Source organism: Bufo gargarizans, unplaced genomic scaffold (assembly GCF_014858855.1).
Source record: "Bufo gargarizans isolate SCDJY-AF-19 unplaced genomic scaffold, ASM1485885v1 original_scaffold_2225_pilon, whole genome shotgun sequence".
Taxonomy (NCBI): Eukaryota; Metazoa; Chordata; class Amphibia; order Anura; family Bufonidae; genus Bufo; species Bufo gargarizans.
Window position 1 is genome coordinate 11,945 of NW_025334700.1, and position 23,706 is coordinate 35,650.

A 23,706-nucleotide genomic window follows, 5' to 3' on the forward strand; every position below is an offset into this window, starting at 1 on the left:
CTCCTGTCCTGTATACTGGGTGTGCTGCTCAGTATATTATTCTGTACATATAGACACAGTACAACGTCCCTGATTATTTATTGATATATGAAAGTAACAAAGTTATAGCTCACTCAATCGCACATTGCAGAAATCGCCTATGCCAGTGCAGATGGGATCCGTACGCCTGGCTTTGACGCTCACCACATAAGGAAGATATAATGAAGGAAATCCATCTTGCAAAACATTAGCAGCTTTTATTGATGAACCATGGTTAAGCGCCGAGAGTGATAAATACGTAGGTCTGCTGGACTCCACTTTTTTAGGGATTTTGTTCTTTATTGGATGGACTTCTTTAGTTATTTCTTGCTTATATTTATTGATGGCTCTAGTTCATTTTCATCATCTTGACCTGCAGATCTGTGGTGTAGTCTGAAATAAAGTGCAGGATCGGGGAGGTCCTGATGGTCTCGGACATCAGGTGGTCAAGGATGTAACTCTGAAAAGAGATAACAGCAGTAAATATGTGACCCCTCCAGTCTATTTAGGCACAGCCTGAGGAGGTAAGTTGGTTGTACCTGGAGGCAGTGGGAGAGGCAGCCATTGTTACGATGGGAGTACCCCACGGTGTTCAGAGCTTCCCGGGCATAGTCATCGCTGGTCTTCACCAGAAAGTTGGTGCCCATGTTGCTGTTCATGTTGGTGGACACGTAGAGTGGCAGAAGAGACTGAGGGGAAAGAGGGGAGCCGTCACTGCATGTAAATTCTGGTTAATATACTGTATGTAAATAAGGGAGACTAAGTATACTTCTGATTGGCTAATATCAAAAATGACAGTTTCCATATGTTGCATACAGCAAAGAAAATAGTATAATATTAGAGAGTAAAAATTGTTATATCATATTTTATAGTCCAGTCACAATCACAATTTGCTGTAACATGTCTAATAGTGCAGTCTCATCCAGTTCTGCAGTGATTGTTCTACTGTTACATCATGTCTTGTACTTCAGTCACATCCAGAGTCGTGGTCATCAAGACTATTATATCTTATACCACAGCTACATCCAGAGCTGCAGTCTTCATTTTGCTTTTATATCAGGTTGTATCAAATCACTCACCTGAGTCACCTCCAGAGCTGCAGTCATAATTCTGCTATTATATCATGTCCTACACAGGCTATCGTCACACATCAGATAACACAAATTGGCAGATGATGGGGACGAGGACAGTGATGATGAAAAAATTTATTCATTATGAATTTCACAAAAATACCATTTTACAATGTAAATTAGCGGGAAGGATCAAATGACCCAGGGAAGGGGGGGGGGGGGGGGGGTTCACTGGTTGGCTCAGAGGCTGACAGACAATCGGGGGGCCAGGATTTTGTCAGGTCCTTAAGTCTCTGGAACTGCTCAGAAGTCACAGACGCCATTCTGAGCACAGAAAGCAGATACAGACACAAGCCAGCAATCATAGGCCTCTTTCACACGGGCATCATGTTTTGGCTCAGGATGCGTCCCGGGTGCATTGCGGCAAATCCACGCATATAGGTACGCTATTTCAGTCAGTTTTTACTGCGATTGCGTTTTTATCGTGCGGGTGCAATGTTTTTTCCACGCGAGTGATAAAAAACTGAATGTGGTACCCATGTAGATTGTATTATTTTCCCTTATAACATGGTTATAAGGGAAAATAATAGCATTGTTAATACAGAATGCTTAGTAAAATAGGGCTGGAGGGGTTTAAAAAAATAAAAAATAAATTTAACTCACCTTAATCCACTTGTTCGCGCAGCCGGCATCTCTTCTTTTTTTTTTCTTCAGGACCTGGGTAAAGGACCTTTGATGATCACCATGACGATGGATCATGTGACGGACCATGTGATCAGCGAAGTGGCGTCACCACACTTTTCCTCCAAGAAGAAGACGGGCTGCGCGAACAAGTGGATTAAGGTGAGTTAAATTATTATTTTCTTCATTTAACCCCTCCAGCCCTATTTTACTTAGCATTCTGTAAGGGAAAATAATAATGACCGGCTCTCCATCCCGATCGTCTCCTAGCAACTGTGCGTTAAAATCGCAACACATCTGCACTTGCTTGCGGATGCTTGCGATTTTCACGCAGCCCCATTCACTTCTATGGGGCCTGCGTTGCGTGAAAAATGCACAAAATAGAGCATGCTGTGATTTTCATGCGACGCACAAGTGATGCGTGAAAATCACTGCTCATGTGCCCAGCCCCATAGAAATGAATGGGTCCGGATTCAGTGCGGGTGCAATGTGTTCACCTCACGCATCGCACCTGAGCGGAAATCTCGCCCGTGTGAAAGAGGCCATAGGGTATTATAGGGACAGTTTAGGTACATTTTTAGTTAGGTAGACTGAATCAATAGATAGAAAGTGCATGGTTTTATCAGACAGAGAAAGCATAGGGTCACTCGGCATTCTGTGTGGGAAGTGGAAAGCTTCATGTAATGCACTGCAATAACCAAAATGCTGCAGTGCCTGCGTGACACATTCTTTGTTTCAGCAAAGAGGCCTTTAAAAAAGCTTCCACGAGTTATAAGTGCTTTGTAGTCCATTTTCTCAAGCAGTCCCTGCACCACAGCATGCATTTCACTGGCTACGCTGCGCAATTGCACCTTTGTCTTGATAAAAAAAAAGCTGCAATTTGACTACTGTTTAACGTGCTGCAGAGTTCAATGCATTGTACTACCGCCTAATATACCAGCTCGACACACTGTTGTACTAATACAGGGAGTGCAGAATTATTAGGCAAGTTGTATTTTTGAGGATTAATTTTATTATTGAACAACAACTATGTTCTCAATGAACCCAAAAAACTCATTAATATCAAAGCTGAATATTTTTGGAAGTAGTTTTTAGTTTGTTTTTGGTTTTAGCTATTTTAGGGGGATATCTGTGTGTGCAGGTGACTATTACTGTGCATAATTATTAGGCAACTTAACAAAAAACAAATATATACCCATTTCAATTATTTATTTTTACCTGTGAAACCAATATAACATCTCAACATTCACAAATATACATTTCTGACATTCAAAAACAAAACAAAAACAAACCAGTGACCAATATAGCCACCTTTCTTTGCAAGGACACTCAAAAGCCTGCCATCCATGGATTCTGTCAGTGTTTTGATCTGTTCACCATCAACATTGCGTGCAGCAGCAACCACAGCCTCCCAGACACTGTTCAGAGAGGTGTACTGTTTTCCCTCCTTGTAAATCTCACATTTGATGATGGACCACAGGTTCTCAATGGGGTTCAGATCAGGTGAACAAGGAGGCCATGTCATTAGATTTTCTTCTTTTATACCCTTTCTTGCCAGCCACGTTGTGGAGTACTTGGACGCGTGTGATGGAGCATTGTCCTGCATGAAAATCATGTTTTTCTTACCTTGCAGACTTCTTCCTGTACCACTGCTTGAAGAAGGTGTCTTCCAGAAACTGGCAGTAGGACTGGGAGTTGAGCTTGACTCCATCCTCAACCCAAAAAGGCCCCACAAGCTCATCTTTGATGATACCAGCCCAAACCAGTACTCCACCTCCGCCTTGCTGGCGTCTGAGTCGGACTGGAGCTCTCTGCCCTATACCAATCCAGCCACGGGCCCATCCATCTGGCCCATCAAGACTCACTCTCATTTCATCAGTCCATAAAACCTTGAGATATTTCTTGGCCCAGTCTTGACGTTTCAGCTTGTGTGTCTTGTTCAGTGGTGGTCGTCTTTCAGCCTTTCTTACCTTGGCCATGTCTCTGAGTATTGCACACCTTGTGCTTTTGGGCACTCCAGTGATGTTGCAGCTCTGAAATATGGCCAAACTGGTGGCAAGTGGCATCTTGCCAGCTGCACGCTTGACTTTTCTCAGTTCATGGGCAGTTATTTTGCGCCTTGGTTTTTCCACACGCTTCTTGCGACCCTGTTGACTATTTTGAATGAAACGCTTGATTGTTCGATGATCACGCTTCAGAAGCTTTGCAATTTTAAGAGTGCTGCATCCCTCTGCAAGATATCGCACTTTTCTGAGCCTGTCAAGTCCTTCTTTTGACCCATTTTGCCAAAGGAAAGGAAGTTGCCTAATAATTATGCACACCTGATATAGGGTGTTGATGTCATTAGACCACACCCCTTCTCATTACAGAGATGCACATCACCTAATATGCTTAATTGGTAGTAGGCTTTCGAGCCTATACAGCTTGGAGTAAGACAACATGCATAAAGAGGATGATGTGGTCAAAATACTCATTTGCCTAATAATTCTGCACTCCCTGTATACCAGTCAAATTCAAAGCATTACTGTGGCATTAATAAAGCAGTTCAACACATTATACTGTTTCTTTAATGTACCTGCTAAATTCAATGCATTATACTTTTTTTCCCCCTTAACACTGTGTGTGTTTAAACAAAATCTGCCCCCAATAAAGGACAATTAGAGCACTTTCGATTCTGGTAGAATTACATTTTTGGAGTAATTTGGCGAATAGGACTCAAATCTAATTTCAAGAAATGTCCTAATCTCTAATATGAACGTAATACTGGTACCTGAACTGTAATCCCATCAGATCTGTACTCGTAGTAGAGGGAGCGGGAGAAAAAGTCCATGAAAGCCTAAAAAAGAGACAACGTGGTGATGAGATGATGAGAGCGATAACATCACACAGGTTCTATCGACAACCAGTAACAAATAACAGGCAGGACACAACTCTACTTGTAGACCATCGAGTGCAAGAGGTCTATATGATGATGATGATGATGAGGGTTATAGTGAGAAGGGCTGTGATAAATGGAGGCCTGCCATGTAGTCCCTACTATCTGTGTATATGGCATGTAATTCTGTATACTTTATGCCCCCCTTCTGTAATATTGTCTGTACGTTGCCGCCCGTCCAGAAACCTGTTTGGAATCGACATCCACTTGGAGAAAATCCAGTTAGGACCTGACTGCTAAAAACGGACTCTTTGGAGGTGGTAACGTAATGTTTCCTGGGGTTCTATACTCAAGCCCCATAGAAATATGTGCGGCACCTTCCGGGGTCTGGAATACCAGAGGGTGAATAAAATATATCATAAGCTGTAACTCATTCCTGCTACAACGTACATATTAATCCCTGTAATCACAATGGTTGGTATAAGGTGGGCATCACAGGGAGTCTAAACACCGCGTCCGCGACAGCTGGCATTTCCATATAATATGGATCTCCCATTATGGGGCCCTTACATCGGTCATATTTGGTATTAAACCGATCGCCATGATGAAGCACGCATTATGAAAACATGTTGGCGCCCATATGTCCATCGGAGCAGATCAGACATACTTTATTGATTTCACATCTGCCAGCTGAGTGAGAGAGGTGGAGCATGCACACATAATGAAGGCCTTCCCAGAAGGATGGGCCAAGAATGGAAGGAAACCCCCTCAACCCCACCCTCTGCAGAATTGGGATCAAAATGAGAGATTTTAGACATTGCTAACTTTTTTATTTTTTGTTCACATAGCCGCAGGACAAGTTTTACTTTTTAATGGCACCATTTATTATTGCATACGATGTAGTGGGAAGCGGGAAATAAATTCCAAATGAGGTGGAATTGGGCAAAAAACGCAATTCCCCCCCCACAGTTTTACGGGTTTTGTTTTTACGGCGTTCACCATGCAGTAAAATTAACTTGTTCTCTTCATTGTCCAGGTGAGAATGATTACGGTTTTTCACGTGTATTTTTTCTTTCGCTTTAATCCTGGGGAAAAAAATGGGGGGAAAACTTTTTTTGTAGTTATGTCTACGGAGATGTGTGAGGGCGGGATGATATGTAGTTTTTGGGGTACCATTTTGAGGTGTGTTTGACTTTTTGATCACTTTTTATTAAATATTACATATACACCATATGGCATATTATTTTATATTTTTATAGTATGGGGTTTTCGCATGTGGTGATGCCCATTAAGTTTTTATTTATTTTTTTGCGGGGGGGAAGGGGAGAATTATATACTGTATATATTTTTTTGGGTTTAGCACTGTACTTTTGTTGTACATTAAATCTTTAAATTTAATAAGTCATTCCTAGTTGCGCTAATGTGCCATGTTGCTCTTTACCATTGTTTTGCCCAATGCCCACATTTGAGTACTGCAGCAGGGTATGGGAGCCAATGGCTCCTGTACCCACTGTACACTCTCATAGGCCTCTATAATGATGCAGAGCGGCACAGGTGGTTGTGATGTGATGACATCATCGCAACTGCCTACAGCCAGGACTCAGGCCGCAGGCCAGAAGAACAGTAAGAGTGAGGAAAGTATAGTATTTTTGTAATTCTGTTACTACTGCTGGGGGCATTATAACTATGACTTCAACCCCATCCAACTAAATTAACTAGAATAGAGATTTCGAGTCAGGCCCTCTCCTCCAACATCCGTGTCTGACCTCACAAATGCTCTTCTGGAGGAATGGGCAAAATTCCCATAAAAAGTCTTCCCAGAAGAACAATAAGGGAACAACGCCAATGTCCTAATCTCTTAATGTCTATAGATCTAGAAAGCTCCTTGAAATGTAATTTCCCAAAAACTTTCTCCATATAATGTATGTTAGTTAATACCATTCTTGAAAGCCATACTGCTTCTGAAGATGTTTTATAGGAGACTCTATAGGTACCTTAGTAGCACTATACATCACTGCATTTGGATAAGGACGGGCGCCAGCATCGGAGGAAACGTTTATGATTAAACCTTTTTTCCTAAGAAGAAAGAGAGGTCAATGCCAGTCAGCGTCCTATCAGCTCACAATTATGTACACACATCCTCCCAGGCTTGGTAGCTGGTATGTGGGGACACTGTTGGAGATGAGGCTCCTGACAAGTTGTCAGAAGGATCCCTTGGCCTGTAGCTCTAAGTGATGACAGCTAAGCCTAGAGGTAAGATATTAATGAAGGGTTTTCCTGTTTTCCAGGCTCAGGGCAGGGAGCAGGAAATGTGCACCATTATTTTTTCTGCTAGATTTAAATACTTATTGTTTCTGTCCTCATAATTAATAAACGATGGACCCATCAGAGTACAAGGCATGGATTTTCTTTTTTAAAGAAATAATGGCAGCTAGGTATCTTTCATAGCGTGTACATCATTAGTTCCCTAAAGGCAATGGAATCCACTAGCTGGTATGGCAGCGGCTGCACCACCTGGAGTTCATTTTGCTTACAAGCAGATTATTTGGCTTGTATTGTTGTTTCCTGACCACACGTTATGTGATAGTCTGAGTGTGAGAATCGGTAACTAATAATGACGACAACAACACTGTACAACTTATGGATGTGGCCTGGCTACTAGAATGATGACGGTTTTGTTTATATTGTTGGCCAGTTGAAAAGGTAATGCTGTCTCAAATGTTTAAGGTGAGCTGTAGCTCCTACAGTTACGCTTGAATGCCCACAGTTTAGTTTTATCCAGCAGGTACTTTGTTTGAGTTGGACAAAGTAGAGCTTAAAGACGGTGATAGTTTGGTATGCAGGCAGGCTGGAGAAAACTGATTGTTTTGACAGACACCAATTTTCAATGTTTAGAGTCCATTACAATCACAGCAGGCAGTGTGGAGAAAAATAACCATATGGGAGATACCCATACAGAACCACCATCATCACATCATTTCTGCCACCACAATGCACACCACCTGTGCTTGCCCTAGGTCTGACACAGCTTTTGAGCTGGCACAAACAATAGTCCAATGCTACGATACATGGCAAGTGTGATGCACACCAATATGTCAGGTCAGGTACACTACTCTGTGCTAAGTGGGATTTTTAAAATAAAATTCTATTTTTTTTCTATTCTTCAGTTGGACCAAAGCGCTGGAAAATACAATCATTGTACACTTATTAACTGTAGAGGTTTTGCAACAGTTTTTTGGGGAAAATGTGCAGTTGCACAGTGTCCAGTGCTACTATGATGCTTAACATGTCATCAGCCAGTAGATTGAGGCTTTTTTTCAATATTAATTGGGCTGCTAGCTCGTGTGAACAGCTCCAGCCCTGTAACAGACACGGTAAACTAACTCATCCTATTCCAAGTAATTTAGTCTACGTACCTAAATATATCTTCCCAAACACATCCCATCACATCAGTGGTGGAGCTCAGAATGGCATCTCTGCTTGAGAACTTACATACGTAGCGCTTAATGCACAAATCAATGTTGCCCCTCCTGATGGCTATGAGACTGGCTGCACGGCATTATGGACTAGTCTGCTTGGCAGGGCTCCTCCATCTTCATATTCCCTCCCCTACTTTAATATCTAATATGTAAAATGGCCTTAATCAAATTCGAACACATTTTGGGGGAAATTCTAAAAGTAGTTGATTAATTTAGAATCGATTTGCTCATCTCTAGTTACATAGCAGCAAATGCATCATGTTACAACCCTCTCACCCCTCCATACCTCTGCACCATTCTAGGTAACAGAATCTTGGTCATCTGAAAAACACAACAAACGTCATGGAATATAACAGCAACACTGAAATTTACTTTTGCGCTATTTAAGGATACTTACCTGCACCATGGATAAAACATTGCAGTTCATGATGTCGTTTAGCCACTGAAAATCAAGCAAATGAAAAATGTCATAAAAATTTTGTTATATATTATATTGTAATATGACAGATATTTATTGTGTTATTATTATCATATACAGTGGCATGCAAAAGTTTGGGCACCCCTGGTCAAAATTACTGTTACCTTGAAGTTGAAGATGACATGAAAGGGAATCAACAAGGTAAAAGAGGAAAGAATATTTAAAAGAAGAAAAACTGCTACAGGAGGACATAGTTTTAAATTAGAGGGGCAAAGGTTTAAAGTAATATCAGGAAGTATTACTTTACTGAGAGAGTAGTGGATGCATGGAATAGCCTTCCTGCAGAAGTGGCAGCTGCAAATACAGTGGAGGAGTTTAAGCATGCATGGGATAGGCATAAGGCCATCCTTCATATAAGATAGGGCCAGGGGCTATCCATAGTATTCAGTATATTGGGCAGACTAGATGGGCCAAATGGTTCTTATCTGCCGACACATTCTATGTTTCTATGTTTCTATGACCTCCAAAAGGCATACGTTCCCTTTATATTTTAAGCAAAAATTATTTTCTATTTTTACATTTCAAAATAGCAAAAAAGAAAAGTTCCCAAAAGTCAAACTTTGGGCCCCTGCATGGTTAGTACTGAGTAGCACCCCCCTCTGGCAAGTACCACGGCTTGTAAAAGCTTTTTTTTTTCAGCCAAGAGTCTTTTAGTTCTTTTTTGAGGGATTTTCATATATTCTTCTTTGTAAAAGTCTTCCAGTTCTGTGAGATTCCTGGGCCGTCTTGCATGCACTGCTCCTTTGAGGTCTATCCACAGATTTCCAATGATGTTCAGATCAGGAGACTGTGAGGGCCATAGAAAAACCTTCAGCTTGCACCTTTTGAGGTTGTCTTTTGTGAATTTTGAGGTGTGTTTAGGATCTGTAGAAGACATCCTTTTTTCAGCTTTGGCTTTTTTACAGCTGGTGTTATGTTTGCTTCTAGAATTTGCTGGAATTTCATTGATTCCATTGTTCCCTGTGCCATTGGCTGCAACACAACCCCAAAGCATGATTGATCCACCCCAATGCTTAAAGGGGTGTTTTTTTTCATGAAATTCTGTGCCTTTTTTTTTTCTAAACATACCTTTGCTCATTGTGGCCATAGAGTTCTATTTTAGCGTCACTGGCCCACAGGACTTGTTTCCAAAATGCATCAGGCTTGTTTAGAGTTTTTTTTTGCAAACATCTGACGCTGAATTTTGTGGTGAGGATGCAGGAGAGGTTTTCTACTGATGACTCTTCCATGAAGGCCTTATTTGTGCAGGTTTCGATGTACAGTAGAACAAAGTACCACAACTCCAGAGTCTGCTAAATCTTGCTGAAGGTCTTTTGCAGTCAAGTGGAGGTTCTGATTCGCCTTTCTAGCAATTCTATGAGCAGCTGTCTGAAATATTTTTGGGACGAGGTTAGAGGAGTCTGGATATTTATAAAGCTTTGAAATTAGCATCACCTGGATTTTCCTAACGATGATTGTGAACCATCCTTAAACCTAGCAGGTTATTTAATGTCTGAGACCTCGGTCAAAGTTATCTGAGCGCTTAAGTCTCCTTGGGTTTTCATACTTTTGCAAGGTACTCCTTTTCTTTTTTTTTCAGGCAAAAATTGCACAAAACTAAAATAATCAGTTTCATCTTTAGCTTCATGCCTTTTGGAGATAATTTCATCTTAAACTTGCTTAACTGTTAACAGTAACTTTTGCATGCCACTGTATATGCGAGCAATTAAATCAGTGATTTTGCCTTTATTAAAATCTGCCAACCTTCCTCTTGGGTCATCCATGAAGGTGTGATAGTTACACTTATGGGATTTTTTTGTATTAATGACCTATACTCAGCATAGCCCATCAATGGCTGACTCGTGGGGTCTAGCACACTGCACCACGATCAGCTGTTTTGTGGTCTCTTTGGTGCTGGAAGTACATGGCTCCATTCTAAATGTAGCGGATGGAGATGGATACTGCAGTGCCTCTGCAACAGAACTGAGCGGCCGCAGCGCTGCAGAAGACATCTCCGTCCACTACAAGTTGCCCAAAGTTTCCATGTCGACTTCCCACCTCTCAGATACTCCATAACAGCTGATTGGCAGGGTGTCAGACCCTTGCTGATCAGATTTTGATGGCCTATCCTGAAGATATGGCATCAGTAGTAAAATCCTGGACAACCCCTTTTAAAGCAACCATCTAGTTCAGGATAAAAAAAAAATATCACATTAACTGAATGTACAGACTCATTGGCTGATGCAATCAGACTACACGACACTCCTGACTCAGAGGGGGCATGGCTTCTTCATGCTGAGTAGGGCATGATAATTATATTGTTTTTCCATTATCAGCTCTTGGAATCACACAGCAGTGAATTGCTAACCCTTTTAGTAGTCAATTAACTCTTATCAGTGATCCACTGGGTCACTACACTTGTTCAGCCTTGCTCTTGTATTGGTCAGCGTTGTTCATGTGAGCAACGCTGGCCAATCCCAGGGCAGCAGGAAGTGTTTTGGGCTACTAAATGCACATTAAGCATCAGATAGTCTAAGCAGAAAAGGAGCATGAGAATTGATGTGTCTACATGATGAAAAGAAGATGAAAAGGAGGTCACTGGGTAAGTTTTTAGGGTTTAGTTTTTATAGTGTACTCTATGCCGTATTAATAATATTTGAACTTTATTCTGGGGGTCAGTACGACTATGGAAGTACCAAACTTTGGTTTCTGTTATGTTTTACTAATTAAAAAAAATGAATATGCTTTTTTTTTTTTCAATTGCTTTGTGTAGTCATATTCTGACACCCGTAACGTTGTCATTTTTTGCAGGCGGTGTTGTCTGAGGGCCCATCAAGGGGTGGGAAGGGGGGGGGGGGCAGGTGACCAAAAAGAGAAATATTTGCTTTGGGATTTTTTTCTTTAATCGTTCAGTAATAGATTGGGTTCTTGCCGACGCGATCATACCACCAGTTATGCTTTATTTTTCATATATGAGAAATTGGAATAGGGAGTTATTTGACTTTTTAGTGGTTTTGTTTTTTTGTAGTATTTTTAAAAACCTTATTGAACCTGTTTTACACTTTTTCTTAAATCCACTTAGGGAACTTGGCCATCAATCTTGTGATCTCTTGTACTATAAACTGTAATAATCCTTTATCACAGTGTATAGTCATTCTGACGAGCAGAAAGTATTAGTGGCTGAGACATGGCAGAAGGCACCGTGCTGCCGTGCCAAGAGCTTGGCACCCTGCGACTATGTTTGTCGGGTGCCAATCAGAAGACCAGAGCAGATCAGAGCTCTCTCCCTCTTTTTAACCATTAATGTGGTTCTGAAGGGTTAAACTGGCAGGAGCATGATTATCTCTGATCCTTGCAGTCAGAACCCAGTTCCTGCGGTATAAGGGTGCCTTCACACAGTGCAGATTTTGTTGCAGAATTTTCCACAGCTGAAAATAAATTCTATCCACCTGAATGGGGCTTGCAGAAATCCATGTGCTTGCTTCCCCATTAAAATGAATGGAACTGATTTTCAGTCGAGAAAAATTCTGCAACAAAATCCCCCAACGCGTAAAGGAACCCTTATACAGCTAGCACCCACAAATGATGGCTCGGACCCAGTGACATCACTGTGACTTACTATCATGGCACCAAACGTCAAGTACCGGTGCTCTGTGACATAATAGTACATAACTTGCACCATGGATAGTACACTTCTGTTCATGATATTGATTATTCACTGTAAATCAAGCAAATGGAAAATATAATTTATGTATAGAAGTGATGACATCACTGATTTTATCTTTAACCCTTTCCCTGCAAAGGAGGTATATCATACATGCTTACAGACTTTCAGTTCTTAGCCCATACTGTACATCCATGCTACTTATGGCTGGATCTCAGGCTCTGTAACAGCTAGAGATTTCAGCCAGGTCTTATTTTTAAAGGTGACAATCTCATCTGTAAAATACGACCAATATATCTAGAGGTAGAGCCCTTAGAATGGGTTTCTGTGAAAAGCTGCATACGCCTGTAGCTTTGATTCCTGACCTTCAATCATCTGAGATGTCATCCAGTATGGAAGAAGAGGGGAGGCCAGTGGGTGAAGTGCTGACAGGATGCACAGGGAGAAAGTGTAACTGTATGGATACCTGCATACACATTTTGTGGGGAAAAACTGCAACATAATTCAGCACTGGCAAAGTCAATGAGATCTGACAAATCTCATGTACACTTTGCATTGTTTTCTGTGCAGAAATATACCTGATTTTGAAATCTGCATCATGTCAACAGTTTTTGCATTTTTTTTTAATGTGCAGATTTCACCTTTTGCAATGCAAAGGGTAAGATCTGAAAAAACTGCATAAAAATACACAATAAAATCTGCTAATAACACATGCGGTGTTTGGTGTCGAAACATAGAGTAGTTCTCATGAAAATCTGTGCTGATATTCAGTTTCTAAACTGTCACCTGTGTGCTTATCCTTATTGTCCCCAGGAGAAGGATAACATGGATTTGTGGTCTTGTTATCCATTCCCCTTTCCCCTGTTAATCAGAAAACATATTTGCTCTCTGATCGTCAAATACAGTCCTGATCAAAAGATTAAGACCACTTGAAAAATGGCAAAAAATCCTATTTAGCATGGCTGGATCTTAACAAGGTTCCAAGTAGAGCTTCAACATGCAACAAGAAGAAATGGGAGTGAGACAAAACATTTTTTGAGCATTCAATTTAATGAAAACAACAAATAAACTGAAACAGGCTGTCTTTCAGCTGATCAAAAGTTTAGGACCACACCTCCCCAAAAAATACCTAAACCCCCCCAAAACAGAAATCCTACTTCCAAACATGAACTCAGTAATGAGTAGCTCCGCTTTTATTGTTTATCACTTCAAAAATTAGTTTCTGCATGCTTGATGCAAGCGTTTCCATGAGGTGAGTGGGAACATTTCTGGTGGTGAAGACGGCCGCACGAAGGCCATCTACTGTCTGGAACTGTTGTCCATTTTTGTAAACTTCCCTTGCTATCCATCCCCAAAGGTTCTCAATTGGATTTAGATCAGGGGAACACGCAGGATGGGCCAAAAGAGTGATGTTATTCTTCTGGAAGAAGTCCCTTGTCCTGCGGGCATTGTGTACTGTAGCGTTGTCCTATGGAAAAACCCAGTCGTTACCATACAGACGAGGGCCCTCAGTCATGAGGAATGCTCTCTGCAACATCTGGACATAGCCAGCGTCCGTTTGACGCCCCTGCACTTCCTGAAGCTTCATTGTTCCACTGAAGGAAAAAGCACTCCAGACCATTATGGCGGCCCCTCCACTGTGGCGCGTAGAAAACAGCTCAGGTGGAATCTGCTTGTCATGCCAGTAACGTTGGAAACCATCAGGACCATCAAGGTTACATTTTTTCTCATCAGAGAATAAAACTTTCTTCCACCTTTGAATGTCCCATGTTTGGTGCTCTCTTGCAAAGTCCAAACGAGCAGTTCTGTGGCGTTCAAGGAGATGAGGTCTTTGAAGACGTTTTTTGTTTTTGAAGCCATTCGGTCTCAAATGCCGTCTGATGGTTATGGGGCTGCAGTCAGCACCAGTAAGGGCCTTAATTTGGGTCGAGGATCGTCCAGTGTCTTGACGGACAGCCAATTGGATCCTCCGGCTCAGTGCTGATGACATTTTTTTGGGTCTTCCACTTGACTTTTTTGTTCCAAATGACTGTCTTACTGCGTCCCACCTCAGCAGCGATGGCGCGCTGTGAGAGACTCTGCTTATGCAGTTCAAAAAGGGAGAGTTTTTTTGCCTTTGCCATCACAACGTGTGACTACCTGACAGAAAGTGACAATGAATCCACATCTTTGCACAGATTTGGCCTTTTAAAGACATGTGGTCCTAAAATTTGGATCAGCTGAAAAACTGCCTGTTTCAGTTGAATCGTTATTTTCTATTAATTGAATGCTCAATAAATGTTTTGTCTCACTCCCATTTCTTCTTGTTGCATGTTGAAGCTCTACTTGGAACCTTGTTCAGATCCAAGAGCAGTTATTAGAGCAGTTATTAACACCATGACCCAGATGTTTACCAGCTGCTGGAATGCAGTTGCACTAAGCACACCACAAACAAAAAACATCAATGAAAATGATACTTTACACTGTCCGTATCCTGTTTATACCCAATCTATAGAGTAAAATATACAAACTGCCTCTCTAGCGATACCCATTACACACTGCAGTAACAGTAATAACGATAATCACTAGAGTGAAATATCTAATATATGTCTGACAGGTAGCAAAGAATTTCCTGTGAAAGAGGCCTAAATGGCTAGGTCTTTTTTGGGAATCCTTAATGTCTTCCTCAACCATATTATTCCCTGTTTCACTGTGTCTACCTTCTGTGCAATCTAGTACTGTATGCAGTGACCTCTCTGGGAGAGGTGTACTTATTTTTTTAGACTGTATATATACATTATAGTGGTAACCATCTATTATGGAACTCACCTTGTTTATATTAGGGACCTCAAGAAATCTGCATCCTTCAGAGGAGTAAATCATCCCGACATTATTTACTGTAACAAGAGAAAACACCTGTGAAGCTCTATTCTCTGTGATGTCCAGCTCTGCGGTCACAGTTTCCATCAATTGTTCCAGAATGTCCTTATGGTATGAATAGCGCATTGTGTAGAAAAGTTCTTGCTGACAAAGATTCACAGAGGAACCCACTATTGACATGATACTGTGAATAGATGAATGTAGAACCCTGGAACTCGTTGTTCCCCACCACCCATGTCTGCCTTTCTCTGCTACTTACTGGTGAGCTTCATCCCTGCAGTGCCTTAGGGCACACATGCTCCCTCTGCTTTTTGCTGACTATGGTTTTCCTGATAACTTGGTGCTCTACACTAGTTTTTCTTAACCTCTGTGGATCAGCAGTCACTGAACAGAGACTACTCCAAGAGGTAGCAGCCCGGTGGTTCCTCTGCAGCTAAGTCCAGACCTGTGTATAGGGGTTAAGTGATGAAGACCAGAGGGGGACTTAGATAATGCCGTTATGAGTAACCCAAAATCAGAACTGTTCAATGGTACACTGGATCACATCCACTTCTGTTATAAATCCTCAGATAAGAAAACGTGATGGGAGTAGTTTTATTGTCTATGGGTATGGCATATTGGATGTCATCCATTCCAATCTTAGTTCCTGTAGTGAATCCACCCAGGAGCAGACACCAAACTACAACATAACCTAGAAGTCATAAAGTAGCTCAGTACAATTAAAGACCTGCCGTCTCTCCAGACTTAGGTAAGAGCAATTTTCATGACTCCATGATAAGAAGGAGAATGGACAAACACATCAGTACTTGTCATGTACAGCAAAATCAATTTCCCAACAATTTCTGACTACTTTGGGATAATGTTCTGTGGATAAGGTAGTGAGTCTTGTTAGAAATCTGTGGCCTTATGTCTGGTGTAAGAACATTGGTAGAAACACTGGATTTTTTTGCCCAGTTTTACCTAAAATTCCGATATCCAGGTCCTTCAAAGCCTTCTCCACCTTTGGATAAATGTCAGGCCCTCCGGTGAAGTCCAACTGGATGATTTTTGTTTTTCGTCGGCTTTCTTTTTCTATGGATGTTATACATATAAAGATTAGGTCTTGAGTCTCAATATTTGAATGAGAGAATAAGAGAACGTCTTCACTAAACATCCATATTGTACCTACTGCACTTGTTGACTAGGCATCATGGGTAAGACCTTCTTGCCCCTCACCTATCTCATCTGCAACCTTTTGTAGCTTCTCCACATTCCGACTGATGAGGACGACATCAAGGCCTCTCCTGGCCAACTTCAGGGAAGAGATAGAAGTATGAGACCAATATAAGAGATAGATAAATAGACTGATAGACCACGGACTACTTACCTCCTTTGCGTATGCCTTCCCAATTCCATCTGACGCTCCAGTTACCACTGTGGGAGAAGTAAACAGACCATATTTATATGGAATATACTTTGTTTCAGTTACCTATTTTCATAATCTTTGCTTAACATCAGTTAATGGAAACATACATTGATTCAGTCCTTATTACTCACTTGACTATGAACACCTAAACTACTGCCATAGTTGGAAGGTTTTACCATCCAGATTATGGGTGTCAAATGACTAGTGGTTTATGGGTGTATAGGGTGTCTCTTGCTCTCAGTTGACCTTTGTTTCATACTATTGTAAATGTGCCCAAACTTTCTCTGGAAGCTTCTAGAGAAACTCTACCACCGTCTTAGTGATAATGGTATATTAAGTTAAAAAAGTTACCTAGTCAGCCAAGACATATGAGATAGGGTGGATGTTACACAAGTTTAACAAGGGGGATCACAAGGAGATGTATTATTCATTTCCAGGACTGTGTTGGCTTTCACCTATTATAATAGGGCACTAAGGATAATAAGACAGAAGAGGACATAATGGAGATCGTCTCTGACTAGAACTGATGCTGAGGACATAATAGGGATCATAAATGGGGATCTCTGACTGATAAGGGGGGTGATATGTTTTTGGTCTTGTATGATGTGGAATGATATTTGTGAAGTTTGTCTTTGGACACAATTCTTGTCACTTATGTGAAACTGCTATGGAGGAAACATGAGTCTCAGTATACACAAAACTGTTTTTGGAAAAGAGAATCAAAGTATGCTTTCATGGATTACAATGGGGTGAAGTCTTAACAGGGATGCGATATATTGACGACATCCTGTTTATATAGCATGGGCTCGGTAAAATTTGGATATCTTCATTTTTCACAATTAAAGCAAGAATGATGCATTATTCTTACATTGGGTGTCATCAATGCATCTGACCCTCAACTATTGCCCTGTAGGGTTAGAGCAAATAGTACAGAGAGGATGGAGGAACCATGCAATGATGCATTCACGGATGTTGTTTTGTGAGTGCAGTATTGGATGCTCCCTCTTTCCATGCTCCCCATACTATTTGCTCTAACCCTACAGAAAATATTGAAAGGCCAGGAGTATTTGTAACACCCACTTTCAGGGAAAAGAATATTGATTTAAGGCTTGCAATCATAAGGAGAGAACTTTTAAAATGTTTATGTGCGAGCAAAATCCAGCAAACGGACTTTATTCTGTGCCCCCAAAATCCAGCAAGCGGACTTTATTCTGTGACATCACTAAAATGGTTACTGATTGTCATTCCAATGGAAAAAAAATGAATATCATCTTATAAAAACTTTAAGCTAATTTTACAAATGGGCCCTAATTTGATGAATTCCATCTCTTATGAACCTTTGCTGTGAAGTAAAACCATTGGGGATTTACTAGTTAGAAGCCATGATGTTTCTTCATCAGACAAATTTCTGTTGACCTAAAAAGTGGAGATCACATCCCTGTGGTCACTGCTCTACATGTGACAATGTTGTACGCAGTACCACCTTCTCTACTGTCTCTGCAGACATAATGGGGGCTCTCTGTCTAATATGGTTAATGGAGAAGTCATGAGAGGGACATAATAGAGACTCTCCGAACACCATTGTTAATGGGGTGTGACAACTCGGGGTCACTTAGCTCTCCAGGATCGCCCTCTTCTCATCTTAGACGGTTTGCACACCTCAAGAAGCCACTTGGACACTACAGATTTGGGTGAAAACTATCCGCGACCAGCTTTATTGTCACTTTAACAGCAGACCATACATAAATCATAAACACAAATTCTAGGTCGTCTGGCCACTGACTACACAGTAGTTCTCCCTCTCTATTGGGATCAATTTAAAGAGACTGTTATCTCTGCTGATGAGACTGTGATGTATGCGGTGCAAAAGAAATGTGAATACTGAAATTGTCTCTAGAGAGAGAGAGAGACACCCGGAGGCTGTGGTCTCTGATTAAAGTGGACTTGCTTGCTGAAAGTCTGCTACCATGGGTCTTATGGCAGACTATGTCAGACGGTTGTGGCAAATAAAATGGCAGGAAACCCTGGCCAAACAGATGGGTTTTACCCAAAGTGAAATGGTGGGCTTTGATGCAGAGCAGGAGGCTTTGGAGACGCAACTGCAGTTGGTCCTGGAGAGAAAGTCTTAAACACTGAGGGGTCACTTTGTAAAGGTCCAAGGTGTCATTGTTGTGCCTGGAGGTCCAGAGGAAAAGGCAAAGTGTGCCATTGCTAAGGGCAACCAACGGGCGCGAAATGAGATGGAGAGCGGTTCGGCTCTCAGGAGGTCATATGTTCCCTGCCAATGTGTACAGACTCCTAGAGAGGATGTGCGGAGGTTGAGTAATGCTGTTGCTAGAAAAAACTAAGCACTGCAGCATGCAGCTATCCGGCAACAGAGAGAGTGCTGCTGGAGATGCCGTCAAGTGGGCACCGGATTGTCCTTTGGTCAGGAGCCCAGATGATTTGCAGAGGAAGACATGCAAGTTGTTGGTGGGTGGAATCCCATTATGGGCTGAGCTGGATTGTCAGCAAAGAGTGTCACAGGTACTTACAGAGGTACTGTTGTTCCTTAAGATGGGTCTAGAGACCAGTAAGACTATTTCTTACTTTTGTGACTGATTATGGAACTGTACAACATGAACTGTTAAAGTGTGCTGAGCTTAGAGCAGAGTTCAGACTGGGCAGAGACTTCCCATATTTCTGGCAGTTGTGGAATGGGGAAAAGTCTCCTGCAGAGTGTGCTGCTCAGCTACCTGAAGGGGAAAAGCCAGAGGACTCTCAGCCAAAAGTCCATGAGGTGATGGTGGGTGGAGTCTCACTATCGGACAGTCTGAATTGTGACCAAAAGTGCAACCAGAGAAGTTGCTAGGAAAGAGTCCTGAGCATAGGGAGTCCATGCTGGTTTATGTTGAGACTGTGCAACATGGACTTAAAAAGTCTAATGGACTCTTGGACAACAACGGGTTTAATGAGAAGGTGTCTGATTGAAAAGAGACACAACTGTTATGTGGAAATAGTAATGTGATGTTACATACTATGTCTAACCTGCCTTTGTTTCAGGAAATGAGCTCAATACCTGATCAGGTAAAAGCAGTGTGTGAACTGGCAGGTAAGCCAGCTGAGATGTCTCCCTCACAGGTGTCTGCAGGAGAGAAATTCACTGCTTTACCAGCGGCTGGTGCAAGGATTTTTGCCACCCTAGGCAAAAGCTAATTTTGCCGCCCCCTTGATTCCGCCCATTGACCACGCCCTTGTACCCGCCCCTTTTTCACGGGACAGGAATGTGCCCCATCCCCCAGTGTACTGGGACCGAGCTGGCAATGTAATCCAGGTGAAGCCAGGCGTAGGGCACCATACTAAGCTGCACATAGAAGAACTGACCATGGTCTCCATGGCACATGTGGAGGCACACTATACCCACAAACAGTAGTAGGGGCCCTCTCCTATTCCCCCTGTCACAGGAGCCTGCTGCCTTACTTACCATGTCTGAGCCAGAGCTCACATGCTGAAATGCAAGGGTGCCAAACACGAACCCTGACATGAGCACTCTGGTGCTCACCCCTGCCATGGTGCCCACCGCTCACCCCTGCAACCTGTGGCATCCCCGTCTCTATGGGGTGCGGACTGCTGGCTGCGCTGCAGAAGTATCTCCAACTCCTCACACACAGCAGAGAGAGCGGGCTGCGGGCATGTAATAGTGCAACATGAGAAGAAACAGTGACCTCTACTGGACAAAGCCCATACTGCACCTAGGAGACAGGAAAGTTGTCTCTGAGGCGCAGTATGGGCTTTGTCCAGTAGAGGTCACTGTTTCTTCTCGTGTCGCACTATACATGCCTAACTGCCCGCAGCCCGCTCTCTCTGCTGTGTGTGAGGAGTTGGAGATACTTCTGCAGCGCAGCCAACAGTCCGCACCCCATAGAGACGGGGATGCCACAGGTTGCAGAGGGGTGAGCGGGAGGGCAGGGCCGGCGCCACCCATAAGCAAAGTAGGCCACCGCTGACGCCCCCCAGCAATAGTGCGCTCTACGCGGTGGCCTACTTTGCTTATGGGTGGCACCGGCCCTGGCTTTACCTGAATTGTCAGTTACAAGAGGGAACTTTGGCATGGCTAACCTCAGGAATCCTGTGCTAACCCGTGTAAGAGGAAGCAGGATAGTGAGACCTGAGGGGGACAAAACTGTTACAAAATCTGAAGCAGATGTGGTTACTGAGGAAATGTCCAATGTCGGGATTAGCTCATGTGCGCCCCTCGAGGTCAGGGTTGATAATGACAAGAGTGTGACATGTAATATATGTGCTGTGACGGATAGCAGCTCAGAGAGTGAGGTGGCCATGTCAGTTTCCTCTGATGTTATGGTAGTTGCTAGTGGCAACCAGGAGTCAGTTGTACCTGAGGAAATGAGTGTCAAGTCGGTGAGCTTGACGTGGGAAGAGAAAATATCTGTTAGTGACTGTATGCTGGAAGGGTGCACAGAACCAGTGGTGGATCATGGAGGGACCTCCTTGGAGGCCACTGATAAGGTGACTGTGAGTGCAGCAGGTGTCAGTGCTGAAAAGAGCCTGGATTCTCTGATGATGGGGAGGTGTGTGATGCTGAACCCTATATGTCGGCTGTTGGTGTCCTATGTACTGACACCTCAGAGCTAATTGGGTCAAGCAGGGATACGCTGCAGGATATGGAGGATCACACTGGGCTGAATGTAGCTCAAGATAATACATTTGAGTGGCTGAATGATAAAATCAGTAAGCTCTTCACGCTGATGGATGTGGTGTTTACTAGTAATGAGCCAGAGATATTTGTGGAATATTCCTTACAGGTGTCAGTTGTCGGTAGTAATCTGGAGTATATCACCACCAAGGAGTATGTCTATGGTAGAGAAGTGTGTTTAGTAGAAATGCTGCCACCTGGAGGTCGTGATAAATGCTGCCCACTGGATGCCCCAACATATGAGCTTGTATGGGTTGACCCTCAGGTCATACTGGCTAGGGGATGGCCACTCTGCTTTTGCACCTTACTCCCTCTTTTGCTGTGCGGCTGGCGCTGTGTGACCACCACCTCTTCCTCCGACCTGCACACGTCACTCGTATGACCTTGATTCCATGTGGGGTCTAGGACCTCATCATCATCTTCCACACACTCTTCACCCCTGCCCTCCTTGCCGGTCTGCACATGGCAGAAAGCCGCAGAAGTTGGCACCTGTGTTTTGTCATCATCCAAGACGTGCTGCGGTGGTCCTCCCATGTCCACATCCTGAAACATAAGTGGTTGGGCATCAGTGCACTCAATCTCTTCCACTTCTGGGGCAGGGCTAGGTGGATGGCACACCAAAACCCTGCCAGCAGAGTCATCAAAAATCGTAAGAGACTGCTGCATAACTTGGGGCTCATACTGCTTGGCTTATTTGCAAGGGGGTGAGGTGAAAGATAGATGCCCATGGGCTGCAGGTGCCAACTCTGCGGTTTCAGCAGGGGACCGGGTGGTATACAATCTGAAGGAACTGGAGGCACTGTCAGCCATCCAAACTACTACCGCCTCTACGTGTTCTGGCCTCACCATTCTTACACCAGTATTCGGGCCTACAAAATGATGCTGAATGTCCTGTCACCTACGTGCACCTGAGGAAGGTGCTTCACTTGGGCGTGTAGCTGGCACAGATCAACCACTTCCTCTCCCTGCAACAAGAGCTCCACCAGCACCATGACCAGGGCCATGTCCCTTATTTGATGCTCTCCTCATTCTTTGAGGTCACCCACTGAACTAACAGACAGATTAACTATATTAATTTCCCTGTCACGTATATAGAACCCCTTAATCAGTATTTTGTGGAAGCAGGTATATCGCAGGCCTCAAACAATATTTGGTGAAAGCAGGTATATCAATCCCCTTAAATCAGTATTTTGCGGAAGCAGGTATATCGCAGGCCTCAATCAATATTTGGAGGAAGCAGGTATATCGAACCCCTTAATCAGTATTTTGTGGAAGCAGGTATATCGCAGGCCTCAAACAATATTTGGTGAAAGCAGGTATATCAATCCCCTTAAATCAGTATTTTGCGGAAGCAGGTATATCGCAGGCCTCAATCAATATTTGGAGGAAGCAGGTATATCGAACCCCTTAATCAGTATTTTGTGGAAGCAGGTATATAGAACCCCTTAATCAATATTTGGTGGAAGCAGGTATATCGCAACCCCCCAATCATTATTTTGTGGAAGCAGGTATATCATACCCCTTAATCAGTATTTTGTTGAAGCAGGTATATAGAACCCCTTAATCAATATTTGGTGGAAGCAGGTTTATCACACCCCTCAATCTGTATTTTGTGGAAGCAGGAATATCAAACCCCTTAATCAGTATTTTTTGGAAGCAGGTATATCGCACCTCTCAATCAGTATTTTGTGGAGGCAGGTATATAGAACCCCTTAATGAATATTTGGTGGAAGCAGGTATATCGCATCCCTCAATCTGAATTTTGTGGAAGCAGGTATATCAAACCCCTTAATCAGTATTTTGTGGAAGTAGGTATATCACACCAGTTGCAATTAGTTATTCCAATGGCAGTTGTCCATATATATATATATACATATATATATATATATATATATGCAAAATAGGCTCCGCTATAGTGCAGAAATAGGGAGAGGCTGCAGTACCCCAAATCTGGGAGTATCTACAATTGTTTAATGTTTATATGCCATGTTCTCTACTGGAATGTGATGCTATTCCATTTATTCCAGCGGGGGAGCTAATGGTTGACAGTGACTGGCAGGAGCAGGGCTAACCCCCCTCTTCCTCCCCTCTTGGTAAGAGTGGGCTGGTCCTGCTTCCTGCCAGGAGGGGGAGTTCCAGTCTAGTGAGACAGAGAAGGGAGAGGAGTACCTGTTCAGATAGTGGGGGAGTAAGGAAACACATGTCAGAGATTCTATTCCTAGGTCTATATCTTATTCCACTATGAGGGAAACAGATAGTATACTTCTGTGAGAACAACTTAATTCTACCTCAGAAAAAAACAAGAAAGAAAACACAGAATAGTGGTCAGTGAAAGACAGGTTTACAGACACTGCTGCAACAGCTCAGACACCACCACCTAACAAAACCATTGTTAGGCCAGACTAACATCAAGCCTTTACTACAATGGTCACCTATATCGACAAATACTTGCTAGTGCCAATCGATTTCCATCAAACTGAGAGCAATACCCACCCCCAACTGGTA

The 23,706-nt window shown here is 42.8% G+C and overlaps 1 protein-coding gene across 1 annotated transcript in view; it reads right to left on the minus strand.

Annotated features, from left to right (window-relative positions):
- Positions 1–216: 216 nt before the first annotated feature.
- The window catches only part of LOC122924094 (very-long-chain 3-oxoacyl-CoA reductase-B-like), a 45,540-nt gene continuing 22,050 nt past the window's right edge, over positions 217–23,706 (minus strand). Inside the window, exons 2-11 of the mRNA XM_044275018.1 lie at positions 16,470–16,516; positions 16,319–16,394; positions 16,064–16,174; positions 15,053–15,120; positions 8,521–8,565; positions 8,410–8,444; positions 6,639–6,720; positions 4,540–4,605; positions 558–707; positions 217–478 (exon numbers count right to left, since the gene is read on the minus strand). Of these exons, the coding sequence (XP_044130953.1) occupies positions 368–478; positions 558–707; positions 4,540–4,605; positions 6,639–6,720; positions 8,410–8,444; positions 8,521–8,565; positions 15,053–15,120; positions 16,064–16,174; positions 16,319–16,394; positions 16,470–16,516 (791 nt within the window). The 3' untranslated portion in view covers positions 217–367. The remainder of the gene's footprint in view (positions 479–557; positions 708–4,539; positions 4,606–6,638; positions 6,721–8,409; positions 8,445–8,520; positions 8,566–15,052; positions 15,121–16,063; positions 16,175–16,318; positions 16,395–16,469; positions 16,517–23,706) is intronic.